This window comes from Oncorhynchus clarkii, chromosome 10, assembly GCF_045791955.1.
Source record: "Oncorhynchus clarkii lewisi isolate Uvic-CL-2024 chromosome 10, UVic_Ocla_1.0, whole genome shotgun sequence".
NCBI lineage: Eukaryota > Metazoa > Chordata > Actinopteri > Salmoniformes > Salmonidae > Oncorhynchus > Oncorhynchus clarkii.
Window position 1 is genome coordinate 38,464,631 of NC_092156.1, and position 27,466 is coordinate 38,492,096.

At 40.4% G+C, this 27,466-nt stretch overlaps 1 protein-coding gene across 1 annotated transcript; it reads left to right on the forward strand.

Moving 5' to 3' along the window:
* Positions 1-1,876: 1,876 nt before the first annotated feature.
* Positions 1,877-26,700, forward strand: LOC139418441 (glycine receptor subunit alpha-2-like). Its single transcript, XM_071167865.1, has 10 exons — positions 1,877-1,935; positions 2,901-3,028; positions 3,929-3,996; positions 4,089-4,312; positions 4,515-4,597; positions 4,797-4,934; positions 5,423-5,637; positions 6,360-6,518; positions 24,734-24,844; positions 26,345-26,700. Exons 1-10 carry the CDS (start codon positions 1,877-1,879, stop codon positions 26,612-26,614), a joined length of 1,455 nt encoding a protein of 484 aa, XP_071023966.1. The 3' UTR covers positions 26,615-26,700.
* The last annotated feature ends 766 nt before the right edge of the window (positions 26,701-27,466 follow it).

Here is a 27,466-nt window from a genome sequence, read left to right on the forward strand (position 1 = left end):
AGTCTAGCACTTTGATACATGTTTTCTTGGAAATGTACTTTATTAAGACATCATGGTTTCGCATCGTTGAAATGTTAGTAATTAAATTACACAAGCTCAAATTTGGAATCTATTATGCAAGGGTTACCCATGTTGAAACAAAGTTTAGTTAATCAAAAGAGCCATTCCCAAATTTCAACCATCACTACTAACCTGCCTGCACTGCTCCTACAGACTGTTCCTGGCGTGGTAAAAGTGCCATGGCTCTCCTTGGAGTGGCTGGGAACAGGCAGTCCTGCTCAGAGAGTACCTGACCTGTGCGGGTTATAGCATACAGAACCACTCACTGGAAAAGTAGGTCTGCAGTATGCTCTGCAGAATACGTTATGATCTAAAGAAGGCTGCCACTATGGGACTGGAAATGGTTTTACATGCATGATTGTAATGATTTTTCCCCATCCGCTGACACTTTGGCTCTTAAAGACCTTCTTGTGGGAAGGTGGGAAAGGTCTTACAGATGTGAGGGAAAGGTCTTATGACAACATGTGCAGCTAACATCCCTGTTGCTAAGGTAGTCGTAGGCATAATTACTATTTTTAAAAACTGTGTGAAATGTATTGCCGCCTCATGTCTGACTTTTACTTTAAATCTGAGTTACATTTTAGCAGATGCTCTTATCCAGAGAGACTTACAATTAATGCATTAATCTTATGGTACTGTAGCTAGGTGAGACAACTACACAATCATATCATGTACATTTTCCCTCAAAGTATTTATCAGCAAAGTTTGTACTTGTGGTAAAAGGGAAGTGCCTTTATTTTTAATATATATATATATATATATATATATATATATATATATATATATATATATATATATATATATATATATAAAGGCACTTCCCTTTTACCACAAGTACAAACTTTGCTGATATATATATATATATATATATATATATATATATATTTATTTTTTTTGGGGGGGGGGGTTACTACATAGGTGTTGTAATTTATCTAGGTGTTCAAAGATACTGAAGTGATTAACCTGTGAACAGAAAATGTAACCCTTCGAGGGAGAGTTTAATTAACTAGTTGAGACAACTAACATTTTTCATAAGAAATAAATATGCATAATATCTTCCCATTTTGCCCTTTTTTATTTGACTCCTTGAAAGTAATTTCCTTTAACTTTGTACCCTTGATTATTGCATTTGACTGCCTTGAAAGTAATTTCCTTTAACTTTGTACCCTTGATTATTGCATTTGACTGCCTTGAGTGCCCCTCTTCTCATGCTAGACTTCAAAATCCTTTTTACCAATTAGTATTTATTTACTAAATAATTATTGAAATGAATTACTATTTTAATAATGGAAGTACCTATACATATATATTTGGAGAATGTATGTCCACGTTCTCTGTTATGAATGTGTTTTTATTTGTGGGGGGGAAATGATTTATTCCACATGAAATGCCATCATAAGAGTGTGGATCCAAACTGTGCTCAAAGTCTAAAGCCATCATTAGATGAAATCTCAAGGTATTTTGGGCCCAAAAAGTGCACTGAAAAGAGAGTCTAAAATGCTGCTGTCTCTTTAAATATTCCTGACGTAATTCCTGCAGCATGCATGTGGCCATGAAAAAGAGATAAAGCTTGTGTTCTTCCACACAAACTCTCATATAGCAAAACTTCCCCAGACCTTGAGTTATAGACAAGCATCATCTTGGATGTTACACCTGCAGAGAGCGGGAGGGTCAGAGGGCTCCATAAGGATTTGTCTGGGTAGCGAAGCAATACCATGGTTCTCTGCATAGGTTCACAGACTCTTCACTGAGTTATATGCCTCTGAATACTTAATAAAATTGTCCTTTATTTTATGTGTATTGCTGTAAGCAGAGAATGCTTTCACTAGTCCCATGGATGGTATGGGTCTCGTCTGTCTGCTTTCTACAAGGCAGGTAAGACACATCTAATTATTGTCTTGACCTTTAGGCTTACTAAGCCTTTAGATACTTATTATTGTTTTATTACAGCCTATGCCTCTGGCTGTTTTGAGTCAAATTGGGGAGGAGACTAAAAATAAATGAAATATGTTGTTTCAGTGTACATTTATAATGTGTAATAAAATGAAGAAATATAGATCGGCTACTTTTGAAGTGAAAGAAGTTGTTGAACCATAGGGAATTTACAATGTTTTGCCAATTATATGAAAATCAGGCTAATTACATACAGAGAAATATAGTTATTTGAAAGGTTCATGATATTTAAATTGCCTAAGGAACACATGTAACATATATATTTTATTGAGGTGACGAGCTAAGCATGTTTTACATTGCATTTTGTAAAAGGAATGACCAATAACTAGGATTTGTAAACCGCTGAGAGACGGAAAGAGACGACTTGGAATGTTGGGACACAGTGGAGAGGAGGATGTTGGAGGATGTTGGATGTTGGAGGATGTTGGATGTTGGAGGATGTTGGATGTTGGAGGATGTTGGACGTTGGAGGATGTTGTCCATTTGATGAGATATACAACAGTCTCATAGAGGGAGGGGCAAGTTACATGACCTGCGTGTTTCTAATTTTAATATAATATATAACCGATCACTCCCACTAAACTACCATCCTTTTAATTGTAATTATATGAATATTACAATTGTATTACCAAAAACGACTTTACTTTACTACATGTGGTTCATCACAAAAAGATGGCAAATACAAAAGAGCATATCTTATTTCCTTATGTTTTCTGAGAAATATTTGAGCAGAAAATCACTTGAGATACAGAGTGTAACTCCTCACCTTCACCTGTATGACTCAAATCCCTTTATCATGGCCATCATCTGAAGCAGTAGTTGCCCATCAGTTCCAGATAATAGCACTCCTGCTTTTCCTCTCACGGTTTCCTCCTCCCCTCTGGCAGGCCTGGGTCCTGTAAGGAGATTAAGCTACCTAGCAGGGTAGGGAAGGCCCCTTCCCCATCTGACTTTCTGGATAAACTTATGGGAAGGACATCTGGGTATGACGCCCGCATTAGACCCAACTTCAAAGGTATATTGCAAAACATAGTACAGTAGATTACACAGTACAGTAATACACATTACCGTATAGTACACCCTAAACAGGTGGGTATAGTACAGAAGTTTTACAGAATAAATTTAAGACACAATGTGACATAAATCAGAAAGATTTCCACTTTCTATTTATTGTGGTACTTAAACCCAGAATAACTCAAGAGTGTTTGTTTTTGGTTAGAAGTGTCATTTTGAATGCATGTTCACCCACAGGCCTAGTTTATTTTGTTTCTTCACAGCCAGCGAAGCCAGCAGATTCCCTCTGACATACTTCCTCTTCATTTCTCAGGGGTCACATCTCGTCATATATATTTCATGCTTGCTCCACATCACTGAAATATGCCAGTACATGCCTTGCAGGGTAACTCCCTGCTGATGTCTATAAATACACTAATGTAACTCAAGTAGAATTAATAAATTATACCCTCTTAGGAAATTATATTATGAAAAATGTAGGATGTCAGTAGTTGAGAGATGCAATATACTAATGGGAGTGTATTGGAAATGACAACACCATTTTATTCTGTCTGTTTGTGATAACTCAATCTAATACAAGACAACTTGCCACAATATGAATGTAAGCTGTTATTCCATTATGCAATGGTAGACAATACAATCCTCATGTCATTGCAATTTAGATACTGTAGACCTGAAAATGTTTTCTGATCAGTTTGTGTTTACCACAGATGCTGCATCTTTTCAGTGAGATAATAAACATGTATGAATGAACATGTATAAGTAATGCATTTTACTGGACATCTGAAGCTAAGAACACTGCCTGTTTCAGAAAGCAGCATAAAGTGAAACATGGAATTTATATTTATATTACAGATATATTACATATTAATGGCTGAGTTTCTTATGGACGATTTTTCAGGTCCTCCTGTGAATGTCACCATTAACCTCTTCATCAACAGCTTTGGATCCATCACAGAAACCACAATGGTGAGGGTCTTTTCACTATCGTCATCCACCTTTCATCCAAACAGTGGCTGTTCGCTCCATTTATAGTCTCTTTTATACAATAACTACCATAGGATTATCGTCTCAATGTGTTTCTACGTCAACAATGGAATGACCCGCGACTGGCCTATAAGGAGTACCCTGATGACTCTCTGGACCTGGATCCTTCCATGTTGGACTCCATCTGGAAACCTGACCTTTTCTTTGCCAATGAAAAGGGGGCAAACTTTCACGAAGTCACCACAGACAACAAACTGCTGCGGATATTCCAAGATGGGAATGTTCTCTACAGTATCAGGTGACCGGTGTCTCTAAAACAGTAGTCTCCTCATTAATGATAGATATGTTATAACTTTGTCAGTAACAATAATTAGCAAAAGTTCACATCTTTGACTTTATACACTCAATTTGAAGCCACAGGTAATGTTAGATTGTCCAAAGCTCCCCATACCTGTCTTCGATTCATCTTCTCACTATGTGCTTCTGGTTCTGTGAGCCAGGTTAACTCTGATCCTGTCCTGCCCCATGGATCTGATGAATTTCCCCATGGACATTCAGACGTGCTCTATGCAGCTGGAAAGCTGTGAGTTTTCTTTTCCCTCTTTTTATCTATTCTTTGCACTTGGCTAGTTTCACTCCCTGATGCCTCTTTTTCCCCATTCTCTACACTTGACTAGACAGGCTTTTGCTGTTGACAACTTTATAAATAAACTCTCTCTGTCGCTGGCTATACCATGAATAAAATAAACCCACGTTCTCCCTTCTTCTCCTCTGTGCTCTAGTTGGCTACACCATGAATGACCTGTGTTTCCAGTGGCTGGACATTGGTCCTGTCCAGGTGGCTGATGACCTGATGCTTCCTCAGTTTGTGTTGAAGGAGGAGAAAGACTTGGGCTACTGCACCAAGCACTACAACACAGGTAGATTCTGGACTCCCAATGGTATGCTATCGCCACACTTTGCTTAAAACCTCTACAGGATCGGTGTCCCCGCGCAGGACGTTTGAGCTAACGTAGGCTAATGTGATTAGCATGAGGTTGTAAGTAACAAGAACATTTCCAGGACAGACATACATTTTGTCCTTTCACTTGCATTTCAAAGATGGGGGGGGTCTAATGTGTTATATTCTCCTACATTAATTTCACATTTCCACAAACGTCAAAGTGTTTGCTTTCAAATGGTATCAAGAGAATGCATATCCTTGCTTTAGGTCCTGAGCTACAGGCAGTTAGATATGGGTATGTCATTTTAGGCAAAGCATTTTTTTTAAAGGGTCCAATCCTTATGACAGTGTCACAGGTCGCAGTTGTAAATGAGAGCTTGTTCTCAACTGGCCTACCTCGTTAAAAAAAGGTGAAATAAAAATAAAACAAAAAATGTAATCTCCAACCATCTGGCATGCTGGCAGGTAAATTTGCCTGCATTGAGGTAAAGTTCCACCTGGAGAGACAGATGGGCTACTACCTGATCCAGATGTACATCCCCAGCCTGCTAACCGTTATCCTCTCCTGGGTCTCCTTCTGGATCAACATGGATGCCGCCCCAGCTAGAGTGGGCCTTGGTATCACCACAGTGCTCACCATGACAACCCAAAGCTCTGGGTCGAGAGCATCCCTGCCTAAGGTCAGAGAGAAATTATATTGTATTCAGCTCAGGTGTTTTGTTCCTGACAACCAACATATAGTCAATAAACATTTATTTAAAAATATGTTTTAACTCAGAAGCTACCAGTTCTATACGTAATTCCCAATCCACACGTTATTTATTTTATTTTTTACCCCTTTTTTGTGGTATCCAATTGGTAGTTACAGTCTTGTCTCATCGCTGCAACTCCCGTACAGACTCGGGAGAGGCGAAGGTCGAGAGCCGTGCGTCCTCCGAAACACAACCCAACCAAGTCGCACTGCTTCTTGACACAAAGCCCACTCAACCCGGAAGCCAGCCACACCAATGTGTTGGAGGAAACACTGTGCACCTGGCGATCATGTCAGCGTGCACTGAGCCCAGCCCGCTACAGGAGTCACCAGTGCTCGATGGAACAAAGACATCCCTGCCGGCCAAACCCTCCCCTAACCCGGATAACACTGGGCCAATTGTGCACCGCCCCATGGGTCTCCCGATCGCGGCCGGCTGTGACAGAGCCTGGACTCGAACCCAGGATCTCTAGTGGCACCACTAGCTAGCACTGCAATGCAATGCCTTAGACCACTGAGCCTCTCGGGAGGCCCCCACATTATTTCAGTGGTGGGAACGTTCCTATACTAAGAGCACCATCACCGTGTTGTTTACCTGCATGTTAAAGTTGTGATTCTAACCATTATTCATTTATTTTGTGGGTTGTGTAGGTGTCTTATGTGAAGGCCATTGATATCTGGATGGCTGTGTGTCTTCTTTTTGTGTTCGCTGCACTGCTGGAGTATGCAGCAGTAAACTTTGTTTCACGGCAGCACAAAGAGTTCTTCAGACTGAGGAAAAGGATCAAAGAACAACAGCGGCAGAGAACTGTGAGTACAGTACAATGATGTATATAAACATTGCATTGCTGATGCTATGTATTGGCCATTGAGAGGCTTTGACGCCACTGGGTAGCCATATTTGCACTCCCCAGTAAAAGCAATCCTCCATAGGAATGAATGGAATTGTGCAGTATTTCAATTAAATGTTTCAAGGACAAAAAAGTATTTAAATGTTGTAGAGTGTCAGTAAGGTTAGTTATACAAAAAAGTATACATTTAGGTGTCTGTAATAGAATACATTTGGCAAAAACAAATGTGGACATTAATAAATGCATTTCTATAGCTTCCAAGATGTTTTTTTTACAACAATGGGGGAGTGCCAAGATGGCGGCATGGTGGCTTCAACTCAGTGCTCCCCTATCCGTCATCTAGTGTATAAATCATTGGTACAAGCCCCTGTGCAGCCCACCCCCTCAGGCTGCTGTCGCCTGCTATTCCATCTAAGCCCAGTTATGCAGCAGCCACACAGTTCAGCTGGCTGTCGTATCTCATGCTGGGAGATCCACAGATCCACTGGCCTGTGCTAAATTCAAGTCCTTTTCTTTCTTCTTCTGTCTATATGTGCTCTGTACAACAGCTTAGCTTGCCGTTTCCCTTTGCATCTCAAACTAATGGGACAAATATGAAAGTAAACAAGTAACGCAAAAGAGAATGATCTAAAACATTTTTTTGAAAACAACTGAATTGTGGTAGTAGTTTGTGTGTAGCTCCAGAGCTAGCCTGCCCACAATATTATGACAATTCTGGTAACACTTCATTTTAAGTAGTCCTTATTATAGTGTAATAGTTAAATTGTAACAAGTATTGTAATTAATTGTAATAATTCATAGTTACACTGTAATAACAACATGTGGTAATTGCAGTCTGTAATTACAGGGGTGTAACAACGAATGCTCATTACAAATCTTAATGTTTCTGATAGCATCCAAACGCACCATATTTCAGCCTGCACAAACCATGTGATAAGTGTAAGTCAATTGAAAACCGACCACATCATTGACATAACTCTGCAATAAAGATCTGGAGTCTGATACCCAGGCCCAATGGCAAAAACAGGTACACAAACGGTTCACCTCAATAAAATACTTTAAATTATTAAATCCTTTAACGGTGCATTTGACAATGGATCAATTTCTTTAACCATCAATTAAATATTTTTAGACGCATAAACAAACTATAGTTAAAATTGTGAGATAGTCATTTGTGCTTGACAAATTGTAAGCCTATAGACGGGTTAGCCGACAATGTCATGAAAACGATGTGCGAGCTTCCATTGGGCAGAAGTCGGCTATTGTGATTCTGTGTGGCCAGATTGCTAGCAAGAATGTCAAGAAATGGCCATGTGGTGAATCGTAAGAGGCTGGTTTCATCTTGTTCTTGATAACATGTCTTGTTTTGAGGTATTTTAACTGATTTCATGTCAATGCTAATATGGCTAAAATTTGCTAGCTAGCTAACCAACAACTGTAACAAAGTATTTGAGAGACAACAAGTGCTCATTGTGCAAATGTTTTTATGTTTTTAATAAACATTGGAAATGAAATATAGTTTACATGTCAATAATCTAAGCCAACCTCGTATGTTTTGTCCCATAGTTACCCGGTCTAGTTAAAATTTCTAGCCCAATGACTACTCAAAATACCCTGAAAGCTAGCCTAAATGGGTTTTTTTTCACAGCAAGAGAGAAGTTGCCACATTTAGCCAATAAACCCTTTTTCAATAACGTTATCGAGTGAAATAAGAAGGGATATTGATTTAACTTCTAACAACCTAAGAAGGTTTTCCATCAAAAATAATCATTATTGTAAGCTATAATGTGACTAATAAAGGAATTTGAATATGTTGCAAGATAAAATATAATTTGCCCTTATTAAACTTCAAAAAACAAATGTTAGGCTATTTTCTAGCCATTGAGCCCTTATTATGTGTCAGATGTTATGACTACAAACCGCTATAAATGGCCTATTTGCACGATTGACTTGTCATTTCCACAGGAATAGGCTAGGCCTACTGACTAAAATCTGGGTTTATGATTGTAATTTAACTTTGCTATGGTTTGGTTAGCTAGATGCAGGTAGCCTATAACGCCTGATAATGCCTGATAGGCCTACATCCCATGTCAGATAGCCTACAGTAGGCTAGGCAAGATGCTTAGTTCAAATTGACAGACTAATTTATTCAACATGAATAGCAAGGAGATTGACATAAGAAGTGCTTCCATTGCCCAATAGCCTGCTGGAATGGGGTCATCATTTCAATCACTTAATTATATAATATGAACTGACTAGGCCTATGCTTGTCAACAACAGCCAGTGTTTTCTTTACCCGTAGCCTAATCTGACTAACTGTTACCTTCAATCTAATGCATTCTATTAAAAATAATATAAATATAAATTGCGATAGAACTTTCAATTTAATTTACTAAATATTGTCATTAATAATTGCATAATAACACAAGTCTCCAACAACAATAAACTGAAGTTATAAAATAGCCTATTTATTAAATCCAGTGGTGTAAAGTACTTAAATAATAGTACTACTTAAGTAGTTTTTTGCAGAGTATCTGTACTTTACTATTTGTATTTTTGACAACTTTTACTTTTACTTTTTTAGGAATGTAGTGAAGTATGTACTTTTTACTCCATCCATTTTCACTGACACCCAAAAGTACTCGTTACATTTTAAATGCTTAGCAGGACAGGAAATTTGTCAAAATCCTGCGCTTATAAATAGAACATCCTTGGTCATCCCTACAGCCTCTGATCTGGTGGACTCACTAAACACACATGCTTCATTTGTAAATTCTGTCTGAGTGACGGCAATAGCCCGTGACTATCCATAAATAAATAAAAACAAGAAAATGGTGCCGTCTGGTTTGCTTAATTTAATATAAAGAATTTGAAATGATTTTTACTTTTACTTTTGATACTTAAGTATATTTTAGCAATTCCATTTACTTTTAATAATTAAGTATATTTAAAACCAAATACTTTTAGATTTTTACTCAGGTAGTATTTTACTGGGTGAATTTCACGGGTATGTTTTCCACCACTGATGAAATCCGTTTGACAGCTCCAGGTGTCACGCCCTGATCTGTTTCACCTTTTCCTGTGATTGACTCCACCCTCTCCAGGTGTCGCTTATTTTCCCCAGTGTATTTATCCCTGTGTTTCCTGTCGCTCTGTGCCAGTTTGTATTGTATGTTTAGTCAAGTCAACCAGCATGTTTTTCCTGTACTCCTTTTGCTATTCTCCTTTTTCTAGTCCTCCTGGTTTTGACCCTTGCCTGTTTCTGGACTCTGTACCCGCCTGCCTGCCTTGACCACAAGCCTCTCTGCCACTCTGTACCTCCTGGACTGTGATCTGGTTTTGACCTTTTTGCCTGTCCACGACCATTCTCTTGCCTACCCCTTTGGATTATTAAACATTGTAAGACTCCAACCATCTGTCTCCTGTGTCTGCATCTGGGTCTCGCCTTGTGCCTTGATTGTACGAACTGGCCATGACAGACCAGCAGACTTGGACCAGCTCCGCCACACTCTCCCCCTGCAGGAAGCCACCATTAGGAGACATGAGAAGCTGGTACAGGGCTTTTTGGGAGGGCTCAGGTCCTTGACGGAACGCCATGACCATGGGTTAAAGGCTATTATGGAGCAAATCAGGGAGTTAGCTCAGAGGCTACCTGCCACCTCTGGAAAAACCCCAATCACCCATTAATCATCCAGGTATTTCCCCCCTATCTGTGGTGAGTTTGTACAGCCTATCCCGGCTCCCCGTGAAACCCGCTCCCCCAGAAACCCGCTTGCCTCCTCCGGAGCGATATTCGGTGAATCCTGCCAGGGTTTTCTTTCTCAGTGCACGCTTATTTTTGAGCTACAGCCATCTTTGTTTCCTTCAGACAGATCGAAGATAGCGTATATTATTACCCTAATGTTGGGATGGGTGCTCTCTTGGGATACGGCAGTTTGGGAGCAACAATCTGCCATTTGTGGTCATCTGGAGGAATTCATGGCAGACGTGAGAAAGGTATTTGAGTCTCCGGTTTCTGGGAGAAAGGCGGCCAGTAAACTGCTTGACTTACGTCAACTCCCATAGTGTGGCAGACTACACGGACTGATTTTTGCACGTTGGCCGCCGAGAGTGCCTGGAATCCGCAGTCTCTTTTTTATACTTATTTGCACGGATTATCTGAGGAGGTGAAGGATGAGCTAGCTACTCGGGAATTGGATCTGGACTCCCTTATCGCCCTTACCATTAAAATTGGTGGATGCCTAAGGGAATGCAAGAGTGAGAGGAGATCTGGTCTCGGGCACACTTGTGCACCCGCTTTGGCACGTTCACCTCCGAGGGAATCCGGAAGTTTCCGAAGGTAGCTCTTCAGAGAGGATTCGAAGCCAACAGAGCCCTCTCGGGAATCTACGACGGGTGAGTTGGATACTCCTGAGCCTATGCAGTTGGGAAGAGCTAGGTTATCAATTGGGGAATGCTCATGAAGGTTGAATAATAACTGCTGTCTGTACTGTGCCCGTTCATTTACGGGTTTCTGGTAACCACAGTGAGACAATACAGTTCCTCCTCATTGCATCTCCCCATGTTCCGGTTGTTTTGGGATTTTCCTGGCTTTAAAAGCATAATCCGATGAATGATTGGACCACAAGCTCCATCCTGGGTTGGAGCCCATTTTGCCATTCCCACTGCCTTCAAGCAGCACAGCCTTCCTCAAGTCGCCTTCCTCTGGATGTAAGCAAGACTGTGGATGTCTCTGCTATCCCCACAGAATACCATGACATCATCCTTATGATTGTGCCATTGCTCTTCTCCCAGGCACTACACCACCTCAGAATCGATTGTATTCTCTGTCCGGACCAGAGAACAAAACTATGGAAGAGTACATAGAGGAGTCTCTTGCCACTGGGGCCGTCTGTCTGCATCCCCTGTCGGCGCAGGGTTTTTCTTTGTGGAGAAGGACAAGACCCTGCGTCCGTGCATTGACTTCCGGGGACTTAATGACATTATTGTCAAGAATCGTTACCCCATACCTCTCCTCTCCTCGATGTTTGAACCTCTCCAGGGGGCCACCATATTTTCCAAGTTGGACCTTCGAAATACCTACCACCTGGTTTGGATACGCGAGGGGGATGAGTGGAAGACAGCCTTCAACACAGCCAGTGGACATTATGAGTACCAGGTCATGTTTTCCAGGCTTTGGTCAATGATGTGCTTCCGGACATGCTAAACCGGTTTGTGTTCATATACCTTGACGACATCCTGTTTTTTTTCCGATCTGCACAAGAACATGTTCTTCATGTCAGACAGGTCCTTCAGCGCTTCCTGGAGAACCAACTGTTCGTGAAAGCCGAGAAGTGTGAGTTCCACCGCTCTGCAATCACCTTTCTGGGATATGCCATTGCTGAGGGCAATGTTCAGATGGATCCTGGAAAAGTGAAAGCAGTGGTGGATTGGCCTCAACCAACGGCCAAATCAAGTCAAAGTTTGTCACGTGCGCCGAATACAACAGGTGTTAGTGGACCTTACAATGAAATGCTTACTCACAGGCTCTAAACAATAGTGCAAAAAAGGTATTAGGTGAACAATAGGTAAGTAAATAAATATAACAACAGTAAAAAGACAGTAGCAGTATACAGTAGCGTGGCCACAAAAGTAGCGAGGCTACATACAGACACCGCTTAGGTCAGGCTGATTGAGGTAGTATGTATTTAGTTTTAGTTTTATGGAAAAAGGGTTGGAAATAGGTGTCTCCATAATGACAATCTATATAGCCTACCTATAACTGGTAAAACAACATACACATATGCTGCTCTGTCTCCTCTCACTCGTGTGGCTCAGCTGCCTGCTTTCAGTGCTCATTCTCAACGCCCCCACCCACCACTCACTCACTCAATTTCATTCAATTCAAAGGGCTTTATTGGCATGGGAAACGTGTTTACATTGCCAAAGCAAGTAAAATAGGTAATAAACAAAAGTGAAATAAACAAAAAATGTACAGTAAACATAACACTCACAAGTTTCAAAGGAATAGAGATATTTGAAATGTCTTATGGCTATGTACAATGTTGTAACAAGGGAAAATAAATAAACAAATATTGGTTGTATTTACAATGGTGTTTGTTCTTCACTGGTTCCCCTTTCTTGTGGCAACAGGTCACAAATCTTGCTGTGATGGCACACTGTGGTATTTCACCTAATATATATGGGAGTTTGTCAAAATGTGATTTATTTTTGAATTCTTTGTGGGTCTGTGTAATCTGAGGGGAAATATGTGTCTCTAATATGGTCATACATTTTGGCAGGAGGTTAGTACAGCTCAGTTTCCACCTCATTTTGTAGACAGAGTGCACATAGCCGGTCTTCTGTGTGTAGCCAGGTCTGCCTACTGTCGGCCTCTCTCAATAGCAAAGACATGCTCACTGAGTCTGTACATAGTCAAAGCTTTCCTTAATATTGGGTTAGTCACAGTGGTCAGGTATTCTGCCACTATGTGCTCTCTGTTCAGGGCCAAATAGCATTCTAGTTTGCTCAGTTCTTTTGTTAATTCTTTCCAATGTGTCAAGTAATAATCTTTGTTTCTCATGATTTGGTTAGCAGATGTTAATGTGAGTGTAGCGAAATGCTTGTGCTTCTAGTTCTGACATTGCAGTAATATCTAACATCTAACAAGTAATCTAACAATTCCACACCAACTACCTAATACACATAAGAATATGTACATGTAAATATATGGCTGACCGAGCGGCATAGGCAAGATGCAATAGATAGTATGAAATACAGTGTATACATATGAGATGAGTAATGTAAGATATGTAAACATTATTAAATTGGCATTCATTTAAGTAACTAGTGATCCATTTATTAAAGTGGCCAATGATTCGAGTCTGTTTGTAGGCAGTAATGGCTGATTAACGGTCTGACGGCCTTGAGATAGAAGCTGTTTTTCAGTCTCTAGGTCCCAGCTTTGATGCACCTGATGCACTGACCTCGCCTTCTGGATGGTAGCGGGGGGAACAGGCAGTGGCTCGGGTGGTTGTTGTCCTTGATGATCTTTTTGGCCTTCCTGTGACATCAGGTGCTGTAGGTGTCATGGAGTGCAGGTAGTTTTCCCCCGATGATGTGTTGGGCGCTCCTGTTTCCTGAAGTCCACGATCATCTCCTTTGTTTTGTTGACGTTGAGTGAGAGGTTGTTTTCCTGACACCATGCTCCAAGTGCCCTCACCTTCTCCCTGAAGGCTGTCTCGTTGTTGTTGCTAATCAAGTCCACCTCTGTTGTGTCGTCTGCAAACTTGATGATTGAGTTGGAGGCATGCATGGCCATGCAGTCATGGGTGAACAGGAAGTACAGGAGGGGGCTGAGCATGCACCCTTGTGGGGCCCCAGTGTTGAGGATCAGCGAAGTGGAGATGTTGTTTCCTACCTTCACCACCTGGGAGCGGCCCGTCAAAGTCCAGGACCCAATTGCACAGGGCAGAGTTGAGACCCAGGGCCTCAAGCTTATTGATGAGCTTGGAGGGTACTATGGTGTTGAATGCTGAGCTGTAGTCAATGAACAGCATTCTTACATAGGTATATCTCTTGTCCAGGTGGGATAGGGCAGTGCGCAGTGTGATGGCAATTGCATCGTCTGTGGACCTGTTGTGGTGGTATGCAAACTGAAGTAGGTCTAGGGTGGCAGGTAAGATGGAGGTGATATGATCCTTGACTAGTCTCTCAAAGCACTTCATGATGACAGAAGTGAGTGCAGCAGACTGTTCTAGTGCCCTTGCCAATTTGTTGATATATATATATATATATATGTGTGTGTTGAAGAGGGTGTGGCTCAAGCTGCATCCCTGTCTCACCCTACAACCCTGTGGAAATAAATGTTTTTTTTGCCAATTTTAACTGTACACTTGTTGTTTGTGTACATGGATTTTATAATGTTGTATGTTTTTCCCCAACACCGCTTTCCATCAATTTGTATAGCAGGCCCTCATGCGAAATTGAGTCAAAAGATTTTTGAAATCAACAAAGCATGAGAAGACTTTGCTTTTGTTTTGGTTCGTTTGTTTGTCAATTAGGGTGTGCATGGTGAATACATGGTCTGTCGTACAGTAATTTGGTAAAAAGCCAATTTGACATTTGCTCAGTACATTGTTTTCACTGAGTAAAGGTGCAAGTCTGCTGTTACTGATAATGCAGATGATTTTCCCAAGGTTGCTGTTGATGCATATCCCGTGGTAGTTATTGAGGCCAGATTTTTCTCCACTTTTGTGGATTGGGGTGATCAGTCTTTGGTTCCAAATATTGGGGAAATGCCAGAGCTGAGGATGATGTTAGAGTTTTTAAGTATAACCATTTGAAATTTGTGGTCTGTATGTTTTATCATTTCCTTTAGGATACCATCAACACCACATGCCTTTTTGAGTTGAAGAGTTTGTATTTTGTCCTGTAGTTCAGTCAATGTAATTGGAGAATCCAGTTGGTTCTGGTAGTCTTTGATAGCTAACTCTAAGATTTTTTATTGATCATTTATATGCTTTTGCTGTTTGTTCTTTGTTATAGAGCCCTAAAGATTGGAGAAGTGGTTTATCCATACTTCTCCATTTTGGATAGATAACGCTTCATGCTGTTTGTTTAGTGGGTTCCTATTTTCCCAGAAGTGGTTAGATTTCATGGATTCTTCAATTACATTGAGATGATTTCTGATGTGCTGTTTCTTCTTTTTTCATTATGTATTTTTTTGTGATTCACCATAGTGAAGGTGTAGCTCAGGTTTTCTGGGTCTCTGTTTTTGGTTGGATAGGTTTCTTAGGCTTTTGCATTCTTCATCAATCCATTTGTCAATGTTGTCAATTTTCTTTGGTTGCCTGATTGAGATTTTTTGATTTGATAGGTAAGCTGAAAGGTCAAATATACTGTTCAGGCTTTCTACTGCCAAGTTTACACCTTCACTATTACAGTGAAATGTTTTGTCCAGGAAGGTGTCTAAAATGGAATTAATATGTTGCCTAATAGTTTCTATACTACTTTCCTTCCATCTATAGCATTTCTTAATATTATGCAGTTCCTTTGGCTTTGATGACTCATGATTTAGTATTGCTCTATTCAAGTAGACTGTGACTTTGCTGTGATCTGATAGGGGTGTCAGTGGGCTGACTGTGAACGCTATGAGAGACTCTGGGTTGATGTCAGTGATAAAGTAATCTACAGTACTACTGCCAAGGGATGAGCTGTAGGTGTACCTACCATAGCGGTCCCCTCGAAGCCTACCATTGACTATGTATAGACCCAAGATGTCCCTGGTGGACGGAACAGATATGACAGCTGGTTACACAAAGAGAGAGGGGTTAGGTTTGAGTGAAAGAGCGGGAAGACTGAGTAACAAAGAGGGAAGCTATGTTATCGTAAATACAGTATCTTATGCATTCTAAATTATCGGCCATTTGGAAAAGGAAAATGCAATAAATATTTACTCTGAGCTGCGCTTCGATCGGTTGGTCGTAGATGGGAGGCCGGGTTGTCCAGCATAGATCTCTGGTCCTCTGAAGACTGTCTAGTGGTGAACTGGAGCGTGGTAGAATTGATACGCTGTCCATCCACTCCTATCCCACGTTTAGCGGGCTGAGGGGGTAGCACTTCTTTAGGGAATAAGAGTTCAAAGTTCATACCAAGTCGCCATACTTTAAGCTCATGCTATATTCTGGCTGGTATAGTCAAAATTCATCCTTCCGGCGTGTAGGTCGTCACCTTCACATTGAAATTTGATGCCAATTTCGTGAGGTTCTTGCTGAGGTTGGCTTAGTTCTGTATGTGGTCTTTGTCCTTTCAACGTGGGGATGGTAAGTCCTTGCGTCCTTGGAACAGGAAGTTACATTTTCGTCAAGGGGCTTATATAGGATTGGGAGAGAGGGCCGTGTTTCATAGTTTACAACCACTGTCTGTTCACATGGGCGGGGCCACTGAGTTGGCAGAGTTTACTCTATGACAAACCGTTCTCTCATTACGAAGCTAAATTACATTTAATCTTTTCACAAATAGTTTCATATTTAAACATTTAAATTGCACAACAATTCCATGTGAATCTGATAACTATAATGTGTAGACTTTGAGAATGAACCTGCAAGTAAGCATTTCGTTGGACCATGTGTATCCTGTACATATGATTAATACAACTTTTCTACAATGATCTGTGATCATGCACAGATACAGGGAGACCAATAAAATGGTGAATATCTATAAAAAATGACAAGTATTGATGTCTCCCTACTGTTCTGGTTTTGAGGCTTGGGAATTTGGGCTGCAGTTCATCTGTCTAATCCCCTGTAGGGAGAGAGAAAGCCATTAATAATATTACAATGGTGTGTTAATTTAATATTATTCCTGTTTGATATGCATGCATACAATTAAAGTGGACATTTCCAGTGTTTGTTTTGTATCCAATGCATTTAGCTTACGTTAGGATGAAATAGTCTAGGCCTTCCATACTCATCTGGCGGAACGGATCCGGACACAGAATGGGGTCAATACGGACCACAGATTGACACACCCCCAAAATAGTTTTTTATTTTATTTTTTATTTTACTCGGTCGGGCTTCGACCCCTGGTATACTATAAACACACACAAGACATGGAAAAATGCATATAATTGCAGGAAATTAACTTTAAAATAGCCCAAAAAATCTGCCCCGTGCTAAATGCCAACAAGAGGGGTGTGAACATTTTGAGGTCGCATGGGTTGCGAGGTGGGGGTTTGTTACTACGCCGATAAAATACATTATCCATCCGTACCTTTTCCACCTAGGAAATGTGTGTGACTGGACCTCAAATAGTACTTTAGTACCCCTGGTCTATGCCTTCTAATCTAGTTGTATTGCATCATGTCACCTATCATTTAGTTATCAATGCATAAGGTGAATTTAAAACCAAGCTAATCGTGAACATCAGCATCATTTAATAATATGCATGGGTGTTATAGTTGTATGAATTTATCACAATGCAAACCTGCTCATTGGAAATAAAACACCAGTGGTCTTAATGCAATGTAATTTTAGCTTCACAACTAAACCCCACTATCCTGACTATTTATCATTCTTAAACAGTAAGCTAAATTATTTTACTATTATTTATTTTTTGCTTCTGCCTCTGTACATTGTATGAATGTACAATGTAGACCACACTATCGACCAAAAGAGATCTCATCTATATTATTCGTAGCAGTCTTTTTACGACCACAAACCGGTGCTGGCACTAAGGCTGCACTCAACCAGCTGTAAAAGGCCATAAGCAAACAAGAAAATGCTCATCCAGAAATGGTGCTCCTAGTGGCCTGGGGACTTTAATGCAGGCAAACTTCAATCTGTTTTACCTCATCTCTACCAGCATGTCACATGTGCAACCAGAGGAAAAAATAAACTCTAGACCACCTTTACCCCACACACAAAGTGTCACGACTTCCACCGAAGTCGGTTCCTCTCCTTGTTCGGGTGGCATTTCGGCGGTCAACGTCACCGGTCTTCTAGCCATCGCCGATCCACTTTTAATTTTCCATTTGTCTTGTCTTGTTTTCCCACACACCTGGTTTACATTTCCCTCATTGCTTGTCATGTATTTAATCCTCTGTTCCCCCCCATTTCTGTGTGTGGTATTGTTTATTGTTTTGTGTATGCACACGTTAGACTGGTTGCGCTGGGTTTTGTCAACCAGTATTGTGTTTAGTGTTCTTTGTGCCGTGTGTTTTGTTCGCCTAAATAAAAGGCTCCGTTTGCTACCCAAATTCTGCTCTCCTGTGCCTGACTCCCTTACAGCCAGTTACACATACCTAACACAGAGATGCATACAAAGCTCCTCCCCCACCCTCCATTTGGCAAATCTGACCATAATTATATTCTTCTGATTCCTGCCTACAAGCAAAAACTAAAGCAGGTAGTACCAGTGACTCACTCAATAAGGAAGTGGTCAGATGACGTGGATGCCACGCTACAGGACTGTTTTTCTAGCACAGACTGGAATGTGTTCCATGATTCATCAAATGGCATTGAGTAATACACCACCTCAGTCATCGGCTTCATCAATAAGTGCATTGACGACATTGTCCTCACAGTGACCGTACATACATATCCCAACCAGAAGCCATGGATTCCAGGCAACATCCGCATCAAGCTAAAGGCTAGAGCTGCCGCTTTCAAGGAGTGGGACGCTAATCCGGACACTTAAAAGCAATCCCGGTATGCCCTCAAAGTAGCCATCAAACAAGCAAAGCATCAATACAGGATTAAGATTGAATCCTACTACACCGGCTCTGACGCTCGTCAGATGTGGCAGGGCTTAAACTATTACGGACTACAAAGGGAAACCCAGCCACGAGCTGTCCAGTGACGTGAGCCTACCAGATGAGCTAAATTCCTTTTATGCTCGCTGAGAGACAAGCAACACTGAAGCATGCATGAGAGCACCAGCTGTTATGGACGACTGTGAGATAACGCTCTTGGTAGCCTATGCCGCTGCACCATCGAGAGCATCCTGACCGGTTGCATCACCGCCTGGTATGACAACTGCTCGGCATCTGACCGTAAGGTGCTACAGAGGGTAATGCCTCCGGCCCAGTACATCACTGAGGCCAAGCTTCCTGCCACCCAGGACCTATATACTAGGCGGTGTCAGAGGAAGGCCCAAAAAATTGTCAGACTCCAGTCACAGACTGTTTTCTCTGCTACCGCACGACAAGCGGTACCGGAGAGCCAAGTCTAGGACCAAAAGGCTACATAACAGCTTCTACCCCCAAGCCATAAGACTGCTGAACAATGAATCAAATGGCCACCAGATTATTTACATTGACCCCCCACCCCCCTCCATTTGTTTTGTACATTGCTGCTACTTGCTGTTTATTATCTATGCATAGTCACTTCACCGCTACCTACATGTACAAATTACCTCGACTAACCTGTACCCCCGCACATTGACCCGGTACCCCCTGTATATAGCCTCGTTATTATTTTGTTGTTACTTTTTATTATTTTTTACTTTAGTTTATTTGGTAAATATTTTCTTAACGCTTTCTTGAACTGCACTTTTGGTTAAGGGCTTGTAAGTAAGCATTTCACGGTAAGGTCTATTCGGCGCATGTGACTAATAAAGTTTGATTTGATTTGAAACATTACCTGTCATACATCCACAATAATGTAGCAGCAGAAAAAAATGATGTAGCAGCAGACCAAGCAATTTGAGAGAGGAGGACACAACCTAAAATTATTCTGGTTGGTGTCACTAACAGGTACAGAGAAATTCAAATCTGTTACTTGTTATTCATGTTAAATATTTCCATTCTGGGATAGTTGTTCACTGAATTGCTAGCACTAGTTGCTACAATGTAAACAGATGTAGCTAGCTAGCATAAAAGCTAGCTTTGTTGGTGTCGGCTGCATGATGATGCAGTTTCCTATTTAGGTTAGAGATCATGTCGAAGTACGTTTCAAATGTAGCAGATTTTAAGCGCTCTGTGTTCTCCTATACTAGACGGTATGATCTCAGGTGTTCTTGGAAGATCACCCTTGAAAGAACGGGAAAACCCAAGTATGCAATTTGGAACATTGTTTTAAACAATGCTTTTAACCCCCCTTTACCACTTAAATTCAATCACTTCTTTAGTTATATGTCATGATCAGTCTTGTGACTTGGTTACCGTCGTCAAGTGCAAGCCAATAAGCAATGAAACATTATAGCTTAACTTGTGACAACAGTACTAAAGAGACAGAGCAGGGGGATATCAAACTCTCATTTGTCACTTTCCATGGAGGCAAAAGTTAAATGTTTTGTCAAAGCTATGTAGAGCACATGCTAGCTAAGATAGTTAATTTACTCATAAAATATTCTGCAAACATAAAAAAAATAACTATGCGACCTCTAACATGTTTATATAGACATTTGTTGCAGTTTTAGTATGTTTCTCTAACTCTTTACAAAAAAAGAAAAGTTATATTAGCAGTACTTGAACTAGCTAGCTAAACTGCCTGGCAGACATTTCCTCAACTGTTGTTATGGTGACCAAGATGTCACATGCATCTTCTTGTTGCAGATTGTAAAGGAAAGTTTAAAACACATTTTTGGGTAATCAAAAACTAGATAGCTATATACAAAATGATGTGCACTCACCACCACACACACCCTTTATCTCCTCCAGTAGTTTGACTATCTGATATGGCCTTACAGAATACCAAAATCCTGCAGGATTCGTTCTGGAATTGGTCCTTCAGGAATTGCCATTGAAAAAAAAAATGTTTTATTTAACTAGGCAAGTCAGTTAAGAACAAATTCTTATCTTACAATGACAGCCTACCCCAGCCAAACCCTCCCCTAACCCGGACGACGCTGGGCCAATTGTGCGCCGCCCTCCCCGAACCAGGATGACCCTAGGCCAATTGTGCGCCGCCATAAACCCTGCAGGAATATCAAAATCCTGCAGGATTCACCCTTACAAAAAAATATTTCAGTTTTAAAACTGCAGTAAAAGTGCAGTAACTGCAGTCAACTATGGTATTTGGACGCAGTAATTGCAGAATAACTACAGTTATACTGCACCTGTAAGGGTTTTCCTGTGGTGAAGGAGAGGCGGACCAAAACGCAGCGTGGTTATATTGATTCATGTTTAATAAAAAAAAGATGAACACTACAAAAACAATAGCCGTGGAAAACCAAAAACAGCCCTATCTGGTGCAAAACACAGAGACAGGAACAATCACCCACAAACACACAGTGAAACCCAGGCTACCTAAGTATGATTCTCAATCAGAGACAACTAATGACACCTGCCTCTGATTGAGAACCATACTAGGCCGAAACATAGAAATACCCAAAACCTAGAAAAACAAACATAGACTGCCCACCCAACTCACGCCCTGACCATACTAAATAAATACAAAACAAAGGAAATAAAGGTCAGAACGTGACAGCACCGTAACTGAAGTTATACTGCACTGTAACTGCAGTTACACTGTAAAAGTACTGCAGTAAAAAAAACTTTACGCAGTATTTGCAACATACTGCAGTTATACTGCACTCTGACTGTAATCTTTTTTTTCTAAGGGCGGTTTGCCAGGATTCGTGCTGGGATTTACTTGGTCCTGCTGGAATTGCCATATCCTGCAGGTTTTGGTCCTGCAGGATTCTTGCAGGAATTGTCATGTTTGTGCAGAATTTTCAAAATTTCTGCAGGACAAGTCATACCACTGCAGGATTTTGTCAATTCTACAGGATTCCTGCAGGACACCTGCACAATTCCTTCACAAAAGGTTTTAAAAAATTGTAAGGGTATTTTGCAATAAAGCTGACTGAAGTAGAAGCTCTTTGGTAGGTATTTTCACTTGGTAATAAGTAATTATATAGAAATTTCTCATAGGTACAGTTACACATCACTTTAAATAGCTACATCCCGTGTAAGAACTATCAACAACCATGTAATCATTACAGATATGTAGTCTGTGGCCTATTAGTGTGTTTATTTTTTCACAACTAGATTGTCAGAATGAGTAACGTACTTTGTAGGTACACAATTATTACCAGTACTCATCAAGATACCCTTCATTTTAACTAGCTAAATCCTGTGTAACACCTAGTAATTACATTGTACTTATGCAGATATTGCATGTACTCTGTAGTGTACTTGTGTTTATTTTCTCACGTTGATGGGGTTTCCAGAAGCTTTAAAATGAGGGTCAGGATGGGTAACGTACAATATAAGTACACATTAATTACAAGTACCCCCCAACATACTCTTAATTTTAACTACCTAAATCCTGTGTAGCACCTAGTAATTGCATTGGACTTACAGATATTACATGCATTCTGGTGTACTAGTGTGCTTATCCTCCCACTTGGATGGCGCTTCCGGAAGCCTTAAAATGAGGACCAGGTTGTCAGGATGGGTAATGTACTATGTAAGTTCACCTCAAAATACACTTCATCGTAAACAGCTAAATCCTGTATCACACCTAGAAGTTACATTGTACTTATGGATTTATCCTCTCAATTGGATGGCAAGGAGGTTCAGGTTGTCATAATGGGTAATGTACACAAGTTGTATTAAAATATACAGTTGAAGTCGGAAGTTTACATTAACCTTGGCCAAATACATTTAAACTCCATTTTTCACAATTCCTGACATTTAATCCTAGTAAAATTCCCTGTCTTAGGTCAGTTAGGATCACCAATATATTTTAAGAATGTGAAATGCCAGAATAATAGTAGAGAGAATTATTTATTTCAGCTTTTATTTCTTTCATCACATTCCCAGTGGGTCAGAAGTTTACATACACTCAATTAGTATTTGCTAGCATTGCCTTTAAATGGTTTAACTTGGGTCAAACGTATCGGTTAGCCTTCCACAAGCTTCCCACAATGATTTGGGTGAATTCCCAACTCACTCCTTCTGACAGAGCTGGTGTAACTGAGTCAGGTTTGTAGGCCTCCTTGCTCACACACGCTTTTTCAGTTCTGCCCACAAATATCTATAAGATTGAGGTCAGGGCTTTGCGATGGCCACTCCAATACCTTGACTTTGTTGTCCTTAAGCCATTATGCCACAAATTTGGAAGTATGCTTGGGGTCATTGTCCATTTGGAAGACCCATTTGCGACCAAGCTTTAACTTCCTTACTGATGTCTTGAGATGTTGCTTCAACATGTCCACATAATTTTCCTGCCTCATGATGCCATCTATTTTGTGAAGTGCACCAGTCCCTCCTGCAGCAAAGCACCCCCACAACATGATGCTGCCACCCTCGTGCTTCACGGTTGGGATGGTGTTCTTCGGCTTGCAAGCCTCCCCCTTTTTCCTCCAAACATAACAAGGGTCATTATGGCCAAACCGTTCTATTTTTGTTTCATCAGACCAGAGGACATTTCTCCAGGAAGTACGATCTTTGTCCCCATGTGCAGTTGCAAACCGTAGTCTGGCTTTTTATGGCGGTTTTGAAGCAGTGATCTTTTAGGTTATGACGATATAGGACTCGTTTTACTGTGGATATACATACTTTTGTACCTGTTTCCTCCAGCATCTTCACAAGGTCCTTTGCTGTTGTTCTGGGATTGATTTGCACTTTTTGCACCAAAGTACATTATTCTCTAGGAGACAGAACGCGCCTCCTTCCTGAGTGGTATGATGGCTGTGTGGTCTCATGGTGTTTATACTTCCATACTATTGTTTGTATAGATGAATATGGTACCTTCAGGTGTTTGGAAATTGCTCCCAAGGATCATCCAGATTCATGGAGGTCTACAATTTTTTTCCTGAGGTCTAGGCTGATTTCTTTTGATTTTCACCTGATGTCAAGCAAAGAGGCACTGAGTTTGAAGGTAGGCCTTGAAATACATCCACAGGTACACCTCCAATTGACTCAAATTATGTCAATTAGCCTATCAGAAGTTCTGAAGCCATAACATAATTTTCTGGAATTTTCCAAGCTGTTTAAAGGCACAGTCAACTTAGTGTATGTAACCTTCTGACCTACTGGAATTGTGATACAGTGAATTATAAGTGAAATAATCTGTAAACAATTGTTGGAAGAATTTGTGTCATGCACAAAGTAGATGTCCTAACCGACTTGCCAAAACTATAGTTTGTTAACAGGAAATTTGTGGAGTGGTTGAAAAACGAGTTTTAATGACTCCAACCTAAGTATATGTAAACTTCCAACTTCAACTGTAAATAAATAATCTGTGATGACACCCGTATGTTAGACCCTAGTCTGTAAGGTGAACCTATGTCTGTCTGATCTGTAATTGTAAATTTAACCAGGTCAACCCAGATGGTACTTTTTTGTGGCAAGTGCTAGCATAAATGTTGAAGAGTGCACAATCACGGGTAGGTAATTGGAGCCTATTGAGCCTCCAATCTTTAATCTCAGACACCCAGTGCACAAGAGATTATAGTCCTTGTGACAGTTATCACTAAATCCGATGGAGCAGGGAAGAAACTAAACACTAAGTAGGTGAATTTAGTAGAAACTTGCCCATTTGTAACAAGCATGGTAACAAGCATTTGTTGTTACACCTGTAATTACAGACCGCAAATACCACCAGTTACAGGTTATTACAACTTTATTAAATGTACATTTGAAAAATGAATGTAAATCAGTAATGTGTCATTGCATGTTCTTTAGATTGAATCACAGTATTCATGTATGCCTGCTAGACCTCCATGTTGCTCTGGGTTTATTAGCAGAGAAGTGGAAGTGGGGAGAGCAGCCAAGTGAAAGGTAACAACTTGCCAGGCAACAACTCCTCCCAGGGGACCCTGCCTGGCCCTCAGCAATGCAGCGTCTGTGCCAGGGTAAAAACTCCTACATTTCTCATGCTGACTGGAGTTTAGTTTAAAGGGGTATTCCACTGTTTGTTCACTTAGAAAAACAAAATGCTAGTGCCTTCAGAAAGTATTGACACCCGTTGACTTTTTCCACATTGTGTTACAGCCTGAGGTTAAATTGAGATTGTGTCACTGATCTACACACAATACCCCATCATATCAAAGTGGAATTGTTAAGAAATGCTTACAAATTAATACATGAAAAGCTGAAATGTCTTGAGTCAATAAGTATTCAACCCTTGCGGCTAGCTTAAATAAATTCAGGAGTACAAATGTGCTTAAGTCACAAGTTGCATGGGCTCAATGACTACCCCATCTTTGTACCCCACAAAAACACTTATCTGTAAGGTCCTGCAGTCAAGCAATGCATTTCAAGCACAGAGTCAACCACAAAGACCAGGGAGGTTTTTCAATGGTTCGCAAAAAGAGCACCTTTTGGTAGATGGGTAAAGAAAAAAGCAGACATTGAATATCCCTTTGAGCATGGTGAAGTTATTAATTACACTTTGGATGCTGTATCAATACACCCAGTCACTACAAAGATACAGGTGCCCTTCCTTCAGGGATTTAATCATAAGGCCAATGGTGATTTTAACAGTTTAATGACTGTGATAGGAGATAACTGAGGATGGGTCAACAACATTGTAGTTACTCCACAATACTAACATAAATAGAGTGAAAAGAAAGCCTGTACAGTATAAAAATATTCCAGGACAAGCATCCTGTTTGCGATAAGGCACTAAAGTAAAACTGAAAATGTTATTTTTGTCCTGAATATCCAACAACACTGAGTAACACTCTTCATATTTTCAAACATGGTGGTGGCTGCATTATGTTACGGGTATACTTTTCTTTAGCAAGGACTAGGGAGTTATTTTTAAACAAATAAATGGAATAGAGAAGCACAGGAAAAATCATTGAATGTTGACTGGTTCTGACTAGCCTAGTTTATAAAGTTTAGGTTTGAAAATCTATGGCAAGAATGAAGTGGCTGTCTAGCAATGATCAACAACTAACTTCAAAAATTGTACAATCCCAATGAGCAAAGCCCTTAGACTTACCTAGAGAAACTCACAGCTGTATTCGCTGTATTGACTGAGTGAGGTTGAATATTTATCTAAGACATTTTATTTTCCATTAATTAAAAATAAAATAAAAATCTTCCAATTTCAGAGTATTGTGTTGACAATTGCAATTAAATATTTTTTTTCTATCACACTTTAATTGTGGAAAAAGTTAAGGGGTGTGAATACTTTCTGAAGGCACTGTAGATCTCACTTAGTGTTGAGGTTGTCTGTTTAACCTCGTGAAATGTATTTATCACAAAATCCAATTCTTACAAAGGCCTTGTTGATTTTGCAAGAGTTTAATCATAATCCAGTATGCGGCAAGTAATGTGGAGAAAATATTGCAGGTTATGACTGAGGGTGACAGACATTTGGCCCTTTTCCTTTTGTTCTTTCTTAGGAGCAGGAGCTGGTGGAGCAGAGCCAAGCCTATTTTCTCCATAGTTATGGAGTAGCAGGCGATGCACCACCAGAGATGGACGCTCCGATCTTTCAGGCCTTACCTCATGGGTTCCCACTGTATGACATCCGCAGGCAGTTTGTAGATCGGGCAAAAAGGATCGACACCATATCAAGGGCTGTGTTCCCTCTGAGTTTTCTCTGCTTCAATGTTTTCTATTGGCTCACCTACAAAGTGCTGCGGAATGAAGCCATCCGAGCTACTCTGTGACAAACCAACACGAGGACTGAATTACAGCACTAAAAACCAATACGAAGTTGAACCTAGTCCTCCACAGAACACTTTTACAATGTCAAATCCATTCATTGTGCCAATGGAAAAAATAATTGACTGCATGTCCAGTTCCATTCATTTTTTCACTAAAGTTAGCAAACCTGATGTAGTCCAAGTGTCATCCTTAAGGGGGCAATCTGCAGTTTCCACCCCGCCACTGATTTGGTAAACAACCATGGGATTAGGCTGGAGAGATATAACCATTCAAATGTGTAGACCGCTATGGATGCTGTTAATGACCCTCCATGATAAACTTAAGAATGTTTTTAGGCTAGTGCTTCAAGAATCAAATGAGTATATCTAAATTAAGTCCAAAAAGATGTGCCAAACACATATTGCCCCTTTAACTTTCTATTTTTTACAATTCCAATGGAATGCACTAATTAGCACAAATATTGTAGTCCTTGTACTATGGATACTTTTAATGTCACTCTCATGGAGCAAACACAAGCCCAGATATTGAGGCAGAACTGCATGGAAATGTTGGATTCCCCCCCTCCCCGGAATTGTATTTTGTACTCGTTTCTGCCACATTACAGTATTGGCAAATTGTTAATAAATCCCTATAAATGATTTCAACCTAATATGGAATACTATGTAATGGGACAGTACTATTGGTACATGAATCAACAGAAGTGAATGCTGGACATTTTGAATTTTCTAGTTAGGCGATGTTCTTCGTTAATTGTGTCCCTTTTCTTTATGCACCTCGTCTTGGATGTTTTTTTTCAATGTCAATGGCTAGTGTGAAAATTAATAATTTGTTTACATATAAAACCATGGCTGTTG

What these genes read in the sequence shown, in the direction of transcription:
- LOC139418441 (XM_071167865.1), top strand. Translation starts at nt 1,877, where the DNA reads ATGCTTTCACTAGTCCCATGGATGGTATGGGTCTCGTCTGTCTGCTTT. An exon ending in CTCTATGCAGCTGGAAAGCT is followed by an intron (nt 4,598 to 4,796) that starts GTGAGTTTTCTT and finishes TCTGTGCTCTAG; the next exon opens with TTGGCTACACCATGAATGAC. An exon ending in CACCAAGCACTACAACACAG is followed by an intron (nt 4,935 to 5,422) that starts GTAGATTCTGGA and finishes GCATGCTGGCAG; the next exon opens with GTAAATTTGCCTGCATTGAG.